Consider the following 12335-nt stretch of genomic DNA (forward strand, 5'->3'; position numbering starts at 1 on the left):
ATAATATATTGAATGAATATTGAATGAATATAATAATGTAACATACTGACTCTCTGCAGCTTCAAACGCATGTGTGCCGTTGCAGCCACAGTTAAAGGGCTCTGCATGTGCGCTTGTCCGACTCTCCTGCTGTTAGATCGTTGCCACGGGGACGAGCACATTTTTCAGCCTCATTGCTTTGTACTGTTCCAAGCGAAGGGGACATATGTGTGAAATGAATATCTGGTGTGAGTCAGAGTTGGAGCATGTGGGCTGAATATTGAGCGTGTGTGTGTGTGTGTGTGTGTGTGTGTGTGTGTGCTGTAAAATGAGGAGGGGAGGCGGAAAGAGAAAGTCAGAAGATAGGGAGGAAGAGGCAGGACAAGGTGTTGTTGAACGGGAGAGCAGCAGCCTAGAGTGTGTTCCTGTGTGTGAGAGCACGGGGGGGGTTGAACAGATGTAATCAGCGTGTGTGGATGCAGAAGTAATAACTCCACACGGAGGAGGGGGGGGGGGGGGGGGGTTTGCTGGAGAAGCTGGAGAAGTGAATCTATCTCTGTCATGAAGACATGGAGCAATCGGGAAAAAACCTCGGCCAGCAGATAAAGCAGCAGCAGTTTAGAGTTCAGGCGCAGGGAGTGGATCACCTGTGAGGGATTCGCAGCCAGAGAGGGGGCAGATCACCGTCGCGCTGTCTGACTGTGTATTGTTTAAAACAGGGGTTCTCAACCTTTTTGACCTCTGGGCCCAATTTTCCCAGTACAAAGTGGCCCGGGGCCCATTTAAATATTAACACTTTCATTTCAATTGATCCGAGTCTTGGTTTGATTTGTATTCAATAACTAAATCAAGTCCACTTACAGTTTAACAAGCTAAAACCTTGTAAAATAAATGATATGACACACTGTGATCATCTCAAAGACATTTCTTCATATCGTGTAGGGTTAGGGTTCATGTAAACCTGCACATACAACAACACTGAACAGGCGAGCAATTATAACAAATCAAGTTGCTACAAGAACAAATATAAAGGCTCAAGTCAATATTATTAACAAAATCTGAAATCCAAAAATATTTTGGTTTAGATACTCAAAAAACTGAAGAGAATTTCTGATGAATAAAATTCTGTGGTAATAAAATAAATACATTTAAAATAATAAGTTTCAAATTAAATAAACTGTAAATAAAATTTAAATAAAGTGCAATTGAAAATATTGCCTTATAACCTGCTGATGAATTCGACAATTCAGCAGTCTTCATTTTTCAAAACCTTCGCCTTTGAGGAGGGGGTGGCATCACTTTCATCTTCATTTTTTCGTCTTAAAAACTTTTCCATACCGTCAGCCAAAAGTTTGCAGCTGGCTTCTTCTGCTGCTGCTTATTGGAGCGTGTTCAACAACTGAATGACGCCTCACTGTCACCAAGTGGTGGGAAGCTGCATTGCGGTCCCGCGGCCCTCGCGGCCCACAGGCGCAGAACTGAAAGTTTTTCGCGGCCCACTATGGCGCTCGGACCCATGGTTGAGAATGCCTGGTTTGAAACATGTGGCGAGGACGCGCCATTATGTTACACAGAAAAACACAAAATAGTCCAAATATGATATAAATAAAGGCCTGTTCCCGTCTGTTGTGTTATGCGTGTCCCATGTGGCTTCAAGGTGCATGGGTAACAAGTAACATGGGTCATGGCATGGGTCCATCACTCACGTCAGGGGGGGACAGTTCATTAAGTTAATGGGGATCCAGCAGCAAACCCACTGAGCTAGTATACCAGATAGCATGTCCATGTGGGCATTGCATGGGGTTTTGGCTCAAGGTTCAAAGTTCAAGGTACATTTATCAGTTCATTCTGCGACACGGGGCTTATACAATGAAATTAAAGTTGCGGCTCCCTTCACGTTACACACACACACACACACACACAAATATCCAAAATCTGAACTTTTTTGGGGGCTCCTGACGGGACCCTCGCCTCTCCATTCATCCAGGCTCTCTGGTTGGGGACCACATTATTACTGTTGGGGTTTTTTTTGATGGGTTTGACCCTTTCAATGTCACGTGCCTGCTGATGACCTCATATAGTTCCCATAATGCATTTTTTTTATTTTATTTGTGTTTTGGGGAATGTAAAGAGCGGCAAAAAAAACTCTGCACTCTCTGGGCAGATAGCATTGTCGACGTTTTAACATTTAAAAACTCGACGTCGAGGGGTCGTTGTCCATCCACTTTGACTACGAGCACCAAGGATCACTGATGGCAAATCAAACTACCAAACGCACCAGAGAATCAAACAGGTTAGGCGTGAAAGCTCTCATCCATAAGATAACAGAGGATAACTTGCTTACATAGGCCACACCTGCACTCCATTTTTAACCAATCTTCACCCCCAGAAAAAGGACATGTCAACCAGTCATTACTAACACGGGGGCCCGCGTGGACATGGTGGCTGGGATACTTGCTTCTTCTAAACTGTACACTTCAAAGTAAGTTTTACTGATTAACATTGTATGTATTTCTTGGTTTGAAGTCCCATACACATTATTTCAGCATGTATTGTGTGAACTGTAGCTTTTTTTTTTTGTCAGTCACTATTGAGAAAGTGGGCACGCAACAGAACAGGTGTATTAGGTGGGGTCCAAGACCCTAACCTTAAGTTATTACCTAAACTCATTTTAGTCAGTAATTATGTCATTTTAAGTAATGTTGTACCACTTAATTAAAAAATGTGATGATGAACACCATACGACAGACAGACAGACAGGATACATAGACAGACAGGCAGGCAGACAGACAGACAGACGTCAGACCTCCGTGAAAGCCTGACTCTTGTGTGTTTCAGGCCTGCCAGCAGGAAACAGGTAGCACTTGAAATGCTGTGACCATGGCAATACCAGGCTAATGTTATGAGGAAGTTGTTGCTATGGCAAACAACAGAAGAAGAGTGCAGTCCATTATGGGCGAGGGGGAGGGGTTGCCATGGGGACCAGGTACCATGGTGAAGAAAACGGTTAGACAGATATATGGGTCTGCCGGTGGAGCAGCCTTTCATTAGAAATCAAATACTGTCCATTTGGCGTCACCCATCGTGATTCGTGAGTGTCCCGGTCCCAAACATGGTGGGGGCAATGTCAGTCGTATTTTGAGATGTTTAAGAATAAAAACTGAACAAGACAGCGGCATTTACAGCATTTCAATTATACCAATTAACAACATTGTCAGGTTTAATAATATGGTAGACCATGCCAGAATTGTTGCACAGTGGCTTGATAAGTATCCCCGAAAACAATGATAGATGTATTAGTTGGTGTTTTTCCCTTACTATTGACGTCAATGATTTATTTTAAAATTCGAACCATACATGGAATACCTTAATGTCTCTGTTTTGCCTCAAATCCACAATCGTATGATGTCCGTGTTTCTACATTTAACTCATACCTCTTTTTTTATGCAATATGGATTGGAAAGAAAAAATAATAATTGGAAAAACGAATGAGAAAGCTGTTTCGATTAAACTCAGTAACTTTTTAAATGCAAATGGCCTTTTGGGCAGATATCAGTCGGTCTTCGGGCAACATCACAGCACTAAGAGTGCACTGATAAAGGTGTTAAATGATATTCGTCTGAATACTAATTCAGGTAAAACATCCGTTTTAGTGCCGCTTTATCTTAGCGCAGCCTTTGATACTGTGGACCATCACATACTTCTTGACAGACTGGACAAATGGGATGTGATTATCTGGCTCAGTCCTCAGTTGGTTCACAGCATATCACGGAGGCAGAGGTTACGTTGTTGCCATTGGTGACCATAAATCTGAGCGGATCACCACGACACGCGGCATCCCCCACGGTTCGACTCTTGGGCCGCTATTATTCAACCTGCACATGCTCCCTCTAGGTCAAATCAAACGCGACAATAATGTTGTTCACAGCTATGCAGACGACACTCAGATTTACTCACCACTGACTATGGTCCCTTAGACTCACTCTATTAATAGAGCAAGTGAACAGCAGCCGGATGCAATTACATTTCCTTCAATTAAACAAAGGCAAAACAGAAATTGTATTTGGCATCAAGGGGGAACAAATTAAAGTTATTGCTCAGCATGAATCTGGAGCTATGAAGATGGAGTTAGAAATCATGGTGTTTTAATAAACATCAGATCTGAGCTTCAGCAGCCACATCAAGGCAATAACTTAATCAGCATTTTATCATCTCAAACAAATAGCAAGAATTAAGAGGTCTCATTAGACCAGACAAGATTTACAGAAACTCATGCCTTCATTTCCAGCGGGGTGGACTGTTGTAACGCTTCAGAACGCTGCTGCCAGAGAACCAAGAGAAATGAGCACATTACTCCTGTTCTTAAATCCTTACGCTGGCTTCCAATTACTTACAGAATAGATTTTAAAGTGCTGCTGCTGCTGGTTTATAAATCACTCAATAATCTCGGGCGGTCAGCTGGTAGAACCTCGAGTCAGAACCAAACAGGGTGAAGCTGCTATGCTGCACACCAGCTAAAACTAAACCAAAGCCTCTGCTGTTCTCCTGTGCCTTTGATTGACTGGTTTTGTCTGACTGGTCTGTCTGTCTGTACTGCGCTTTTTTATTTCCTCAGAGCGATGGGTGTCCTTTCTTACAGTATAGCAACGATCCAGTGCGTCTTTATACCTGGTGGGACACTCTTTGTCTGCGTGTAGGCAGTTCGTGGGCTGAGGTTTTTTGCTCTGTCTGGGTGTTTGTGCTCCATGTTAGTTATCTGGTCAGCCAGGTGTTGTAATGCCTCACTCCAACACAGGATGTAAACAGCCACCAGAATAAAAGGAGAAAACTCCCGCGGTGAATAAATCATCTCACACACACACAAACACACACACACACACCAGCTTGACCTTCACATTATTTGGACACAGTTATCATCCTTAATAACTGGTTCTAACCGCTTGCTGCTGCATGCACACACACACACACACACACACACACACACACACACACACACACACTTACTTCACTCTATACCTAGTTCAAGGTTGGAGATAATCGGGTGATAAAGCACCTCTTTTTTTTTTTTTTAAAGTCACAGGTGAACATTGCATCCCAATGTGTTTCATTCAGACTATATTTTATACAGCCATCCAAAGTCCGTTTGTAAACACTGTATTGTTCCCTCCCACGCGCATGCTTGATTAATAATCAACACGATGTGAAATATATATGATGAAATATAACAAATACAGCTGTAATCATATCTGCCTTATCCTCTGTATCACTGTCCTCATTTATACCGTGTTCACCATTGAAATGTGTCACATCATCTGTTAAATCAGCGATCATCTCATTCAGGAGACCTTTCCTGTCCAACAATAGTCCAGTCTTTCTAGGATACAAAGGCCTTTATAATTCGGTGGTAGCGTGCAGCTTGATCGCTGAGTCTGGCCATAAAGAACGTCATCATCATCATCATCATCATCATACTTCAGCACTCGTATCGTCATCCTCCAAGACATACAGAATTCACTCTGCATTGCGACGACCATCAATTGATTCCCGTGAACATCTAGCACACGACCAGAAGCCACCAAGTGCACGTCCGCTGAAGCCTCCAAACAACATCCCTTATTGATCCGATGATTTCCTTATCGGCACGCATGAGTCTCTCGACTGGCAACCATATTCTTTGCTCACCAGTTGACTTGCCTGTGTTATTGATTCATCACGCATGGTGTCTCAACTTCAGGCTGATGACGTCTCCCCTCCTGCATCAGTAGTCCTTTCTTGCGCAGCGATCTCGCGGTCTTCTGGATGCTGCGTTACGAAGTCCATTTTCACCCGCCAAATCTTTATTTAGCTGCGGGTGTGTATCCGGCAAGAGTTCACAAGGTGAATCTGTAAAGAACACACGAAAACAAACACACCCACTCACGCATTCGCGCACACACACACACACACCGATGGTGACCGAACCGCCGTGCCAGGTGCTGATCAGGAACAACTTAAGGTTCGGTGTCTTGCGCAAAGGACGCACTGCACCAAAATGAAACCTTTCCAAGCTTGTGGTGCCATTTCAGTGGTTCAGGATGTCTGGTTAATAGTGTGGATTTCTCTTCTGCCCATAAAAACAGATCCACACAACAGACAAATGATGTTTTACACGGTAAGCTTTCAAAAGTATCACAACACGGACAAAGAATAATCCTTCTCAAGCACATAAAAAAATATATATATATATTAAACTCACCTTTGCCAGTTGATGCTCCGTCATTGATTTGTCCGCCATGAATGAATGATGACAGGCCTTTAGCACAGTATGAAAAATATATATTGTTTTTTGTTTTATTCTGAGGTTTTGTTTTGTTTTTCCCTTAAAAACAAATACTCACATATACCAACACCATGATGATTTGTAAGAGGGGCTGTGCACTACTGCTCTGGAAAATGAACTAAAAAAAAATACTTTTTACATTGCCTTTTTATATTGTTCCTTATTTATAAAGGAATGACCAATTTTTTTTTTTTTTTTTCCTGTACCGAATTGTCATTATCATGGCTATTCTTTCCTTCCATAGGTGCTATGCCCCCTTTATAGCTTTTTAACAGTACTCTCTAAAGTGTACAGGAAGAGCATGTTAGGGCAGGGCACTGGCTGGGCTTGTGGTTGACGTTTTCTGAGGTGGTTTCAGTGCGCTTCAAGACAAAAAAAAAAGAAAAAAAAAAAGCCCTACTCGTCTGGATACTGCAGCAGGGTGAGGAGCGAGGCAGAGGTTGCAGCCAGGGCAATGCGCCGTTAGGACAGAGATGCAGCAGATGTTGGACTCACTGAATGCCGGTTAGGGGCCATTTAGCACCAGTGGACCTGCTGCTCTAAACTGGTGACCCGACACACCGCTCACGCTGGGCCACATATGTCTATCCAGGCAAACACACACACACACACACACACACACACACACACACACACACACACACACACAACCGAGGACCGCACACTAGTCCCTTGTGCCCCCTTCTCATCCTCGGTGCCCGCCTTACCAAATCACCTGGATTGTCAAAACGAGTTTTATTGGATAAAATCTCAAAGCACGACATATATCCATGGTAAAATACATAATTTGATACTGAAGACATTTACAGAAATATGTATAAAGGCTCCGTTTTTCAATAAACAACATCAGTTTACAAAAGCATTTCAGGCGAGGCATTCGAGACAATACTGATAGATAATATGAAATATTAAATCAATATGTACACTCCCTTTACAAAGTGAAGAGGAAAACTTCCTGACGTGCCCCCCCCGCCCCCTCCCATCTCCTTTAGAACTAAAACACATTTTCAGCATGCTCGCGTTGGCAAAAAAACAAACAAATAAAAGAATGTATTGAAAAGGATTCCAGCTTGTATTATTATTTTTTTTTTTATGGCACTGCAAGCCAAACATTTGTCATGTAGATTCTCTTGTATTGCTCCTCGAGAAAGTTTACCAAAACAGGGACGACTGCAAAAAAAAAACCGGAAAGCTCTCACTAAAGAGAGGTCGCTGTTCATTCCTGAAGCACAAACAGAAATGACTGCTCACACGGTAAACACAGGACACATGCATTTTATGCAGAGGGGGGGGGGGGGGGGGGGGGGGGGGGGCGTGTTCATGCAGCTGTGTAGACAAATGGAAAACACTTCGGCACATCCAACGCCGACGTCAATGTCTTTAGTTTCTCTTCTGCAAACACAAGTCCAGTCTAAGATACACCATCAGTCACCAAGTCCAAATTAAATTAAAGCTCATTTCTGCGGAGAAATCAAATACGTATTTGTCCTTTGCGTTTGTCTGAATGTGTACTTATTTGGTCAAAATTGTAATTATCCAAAAGAAGCAAATACAATTTGACCTATTTTTGTGCTGCTGCGAGATCTGAATCCACCAAGCCAACTCGCGCTACGCATTTTATTCATTCGGTTTACTGTTTGTTCATCTTTCCTGTAAAACCCATTAACATGAAGGTCTAAATGCTGCTTTAAGCCACACGCACAGGACTAAATTACTGGATCCTTTATTTGGTTTCTTCATCTAAAAAGTAGCCAAATTGAAATATATTCAAGAATGAATATGCTGGAATGTAAAATAAAACAAATAATAAATTAAATACCGGAAGCAACCCAGTGTGGGGCTGTGGATCAGGGGTTGGGGGTTTCAACCCACAGCTCCTCCTGATGTCCACGTGGTGGGGAGTGTCCTTGGTCGAGACGCCGAACCCCCAGATTGCTCCCGATGGTCGGGGCCAGCACCTCGCATGGTAGCCAGCTGCCATTGGTGCGCGCAGTGTGAATAAACGCAATTTAGTATAAATGATCCGTCCTGTGTTTGTTTGTTTTAATCAGATCTGAGGTCTGCTGTAAATAAGAAGAACTACTGAAAACTGGGAAGTGCTCAAAGTTAGCGCCAAATACTTGTTCCAACGATGGTAAACCTCAGCAGACAACAGCATTCAGACAGTTTGTGTTTGGCCCTTTCCTGTTTCAAAGCAGCTCCATAACGGTTTCCCCCAGTTTGCTGTGAAAGAACTTGGCGTGCCTACACAGGGCCCCCGACCTCAACCCCCCCCCCCGACATCCAACACCTTTGGGGGTTGAACTGGAACGCCGACTGTGAGTCAGGCCTTGTCGTCCTGCATCAGTGCTGGACCTCACTAACGCTCTCATGGCTGAACGGGGGGGGGGGGGGGAATCCCCTGCAGCCAGGTTCCAACATCAGGCGGCAAGACCGGAAAACCCAGGAGAGTGGAGGCTGCTCTAGCGCCACATGGTTTTCGAATGACATGATCAGCTATCACGTGTGGCTGGAAGGTAAGGCTGTCCACATACTTTTTGGCCATACGCCGCGTTGTTTTGACTGTATGGACGTTAAAACACTGGAGCATGTGAGACGTTTGGCAAAAATAAAAGATAGCGCTGATGATGATACCCAGTCCTGACTGTGAGCGGTTTTGGTAGTTCAGAGAGAAAAAGAAAAAAAGGGAGATGGACACAAAAAAAATCAAAGGAAAAAAAAAAGAACTGAGGCAAAAACTAAATTTGTCCTGTTATACCAGTTGGCTGGTATGTGGGCCTAATGCTGGCCCTTTAAAAAAGACACCCGCACCGTGAACCTGTGATACAGACATGACGCAGTTTGATTGATTACACGTCTGAAGCTGATCGATCCCACGCTGGTTCCATACGGACAAGCTCCTTAGAAACAGAATTGATATTTTGACATTCAGTAAACTTGCATGAATATGTTTTATTGTGATTATTATCCTGTGTTTCAAGTTTGCGGTATAAATGCTGTTTTTTTTTTTTGGGGGGGGGGGGGTCTTAAATAAATGCATGAAAAGATATGAAATGATTATTTGCATAAATGAGCCGATACCAGCTTCGATCCACAAAAAAAATAAAATAAAATGAAAAATATAGAAGTTCTGGCACAGGTCTCAGTCTGTTGTGCCTCTCCAGCAGCTCATTAATAAGAATCTGGATTTCCCCCCCCGTTCGGTTCACCAAAAGCAGCGCCCGACTACAAAAACGAGTGTCTGCGGAGTCTGCGGACCCTCACAGCAGCAGGAAGCGACACGCTGTTTTACGCCATTGTGTACCCGTAGCTCCCACAATGCAGCGCTACCAGCAGCCGGTCTCTCAGGACCTCCTGGCTCGGGTATTCTGGGAGTTTCAGCATGTTGATACTGCAGAGAGGAGAAAGAGAAGAAAAAATATATATATACGGGGGAGGTGGTGTAGACGTGGAACAACCCGGTGGAAGCACTGTGCTCATGGCGGCTCATATCTTTGCCCGCTGGAGGAGTGCTGATGCCTCATCTCTATCCAAAAGAAAGACCTGCAGCGATATGAATTACCTGTTGCACACTCTGCCATGCAGAGGCCTCTCCCCCGTTCTCAAGCTGTGCCTCCAGTGGACGAGGACGCCGCTACCCAGTGCCGACCGCAACGCAAAGAGACACACTGCCCTCTAGTGCTTAGTCATATTTGTCAAACGCCCCTCAGTTATGGCTGACTTGTACTGGGTCTGTATGTCGGTTTATTCTTTGCTTAATCTTTAAAAGGCTTGAGGGGAGGGGGGAGGGGGTCATTAGAATGCTTAGCTTCCTCCAGTAGAAGAATTGAACTACTACTTTGGCAGGGCTGTTGAGCATCCTTGCCAACGCAGTACCAGGGCCGCGAGGCCATTTAAGTTGAAGTCTGAGAGAGAAGTCCGACTGCGAGATCGAGTCAAGACTGAGGTTCAGAGACACGGCGCTCATTCTATATTCTTCACGCTGCTGTCTCGAACCACTCGGCACACTCCTCTGGGTTTAGAAAAGTTGATAGGAACAGAAAACAACTGCTGCTGTGGTCTAAACTACAGCAGGTCAGCCGAACATGCAAAAAAAAAAGGAAAAAAAAGTGATATTTGTTAAAGAAGAAGAAGAAACTTAGAAAGAAATATCTACTCTGGTTTAAATGGATGGGAAATCTGACACCCGCGAGACCATGACAAGTCAAGGATAATAGAATAAACAAGGGTCTGGCCTTGAGTCCTTTTGGATGAAGAAGTACTTACCAGGTACTAGAGGTAGGCAGCAGGTTGGAGGTGTATGGCACCGCAGCAACAGTGAACTTCTGTAAACCGCTGCCACCCATCAGGTAGGCAAAGCCACCGTGAGGGACCCTGGAACTGATAAGAGACGGACGCTTGATTAAAACAGACATACATTTTTCTGCATCGAGAACCAGAATGGAATATCCAGCGGACAAACCTTCCCGTGACAAACTGGAGCAGAAGAACTCGTTCCTCCTGGGTCAGGCTCTTCACCACCTCCCAGAACCACTGCGAAAAACATGCAGAGCGATTTAGCTGACAGCTAACGGGAAGAGCTGTTGGTCCGCAAAGAAGTCGAAGTGACACGAACACAGTTCTACTGAAACCGGTGCTGGCGCCGAGTATCGCTCATCCTCCTCATCACCTTTCTAGGGAAATCAGTTATTTTGAACTCGGGAAGTCTGGAATATTTAATCCCATCACCGAACGCACTGCCCTCCTTTGCTATGTACCGAAAAATGTAAAATGATGCAAATGTTCAAAGAGCTGAGCTGAAATATCACATTCCCTTCATTCACTTTGAGGTGAGCCCAAAAAAAATGAAAGCATGAAGGAGGATGAGAAAAAAAAAAAAAAAAAAAGGAGGTTGAAGAGGCACCTGCCTGGGTTTCTGTCCAGGTTTCAGGCACATTTTAGAATTCACAGCTGATGAATAAAATCTCACGCAAAATGTCACGTATTAAGAGGTGAAGATCCAACGGGCGGGCGCATCTGGCTCTCACTCTGTACGCAGGGGTAAAGACTGAGGACGGGACCTCATGTTTTACCTGCTGTCAGACTCTGGGAACGCAACCTGCACTGAAAACAGTTTGACGAGACACCTATGGCATAAATAATTACGCTCTTGTGGTGCAGAACTATCCGGGAAAGTATCGGTCAACTGGTCTTTATAGGCTGACGTTTAAAAAACCTTTATCATCACTGAAAATAATGATGCTCCTGCATTTTTTGGTAAATGTTGCCATCCTTGGATTATTTTCAAACTAATCTATAAATGCAATGAAAATGTAACAACCTGTTCCTTTTTGGACCACAGACTGTATATAAAGATGGACGACATGACAGCTCCCCAAAAGTGAAGCCAAAACAAATTTTTTTTATACAGTCTGTAGCGGAGACGCGTCGGCCATGTTTATATACAGTCTGTTGCGGAGACGCGTCGGCCATGTTTATATACAGTCTGTTGTGGAGACGCGTCGGCCATCTTTTTTATACAGTCTGTTGTGGAGACGTGTCAGCCATGTTTATATACAGTTTGTTGTGGAGACGCGTCGGCCATTTTTTTTATACAGTCTGTGGTGGAGACGTGTCAGCCATGTTTATATACAGTCTGTGGTGGAGACGCGTTGGCCATCTTTTTTCATTTTCATCTTTTTTCTTCATATACAGTCTACGGTTTGGACAAGCTAACTACTAAACATCAGCGTCGCGAGAAAGATTGAAGCGAAACGTAACTGCTCGGTCTTAAAGGATTCAGTCCATGTCAGCTGGTAGAGGAAGAAGAGCCCACCTGGATGACTGGCTCCTGAGGGTCGTAGCCACTGGTGTACTCAGTGTTCCTGCACCAGTCCTGCACATCGATCTCCGGCATCCCTGACAGCAGGAGCTCCTGCAGCACACGCAGCGTGAAGCAAAACAACAGAGAAAAACACATTTTCAAATGACTAACGGCAGAAATCCCGTATACTGTCCACCTCTGGCACGTTCACATAATAAACTCTATGTACATTCA

General features: G+C 44.1%; 1 protein-coding gene across 3 annotated transcripts in view; it reads right to left on the minus strand.

Moving 5' to 3' along the window:
• Positions 1-9182: 9182 nt before the first annotated feature.
• The window catches only part of hace1 (HECT domain and ankyrin repeat containing E3 ubiquitin protein ligase 1), a 31703-nt gene continuing 28550 nt past the window's right edge, over positions 9183-12335 (minus strand). For all 3 annotated transcript variants that reach the window (XM_070911780.1, XM_070911782.1, XM_070911781.1), the window contains 4 exons: positions 12114-12212; positions 10761-10831; positions 10565-10678; positions 9183-9689 (listed from right to left, as the gene is read on the minus strand). In XM_070911780.1, coding sequence (XP_070767881.1) covers positions 9587-9689; positions 10565-10678; positions 10761-10831; positions 12114-12212 — 387 coding nt within the window. In that variant the 3' untranslated portion in view covers positions 9183-9586. The remainder of the gene's footprint in view (positions 9690-10564; positions 10679-10760; positions 10832-12113; positions 12213-12335) is intronic.

The sequence above is a fragment of the Enoplosus armatus genome, chromosome 9 (genome assembly GCF_043641665.1).
Source record: "Enoplosus armatus isolate fEnoArm2 chromosome 9, fEnoArm2.hap1, whole genome shotgun sequence".
NCBI lineage: Eukaryota > Metazoa > Chordata > Actinopteri > Centrarchiformes > Enoplosidae > Enoplosus > Enoplosus armatus.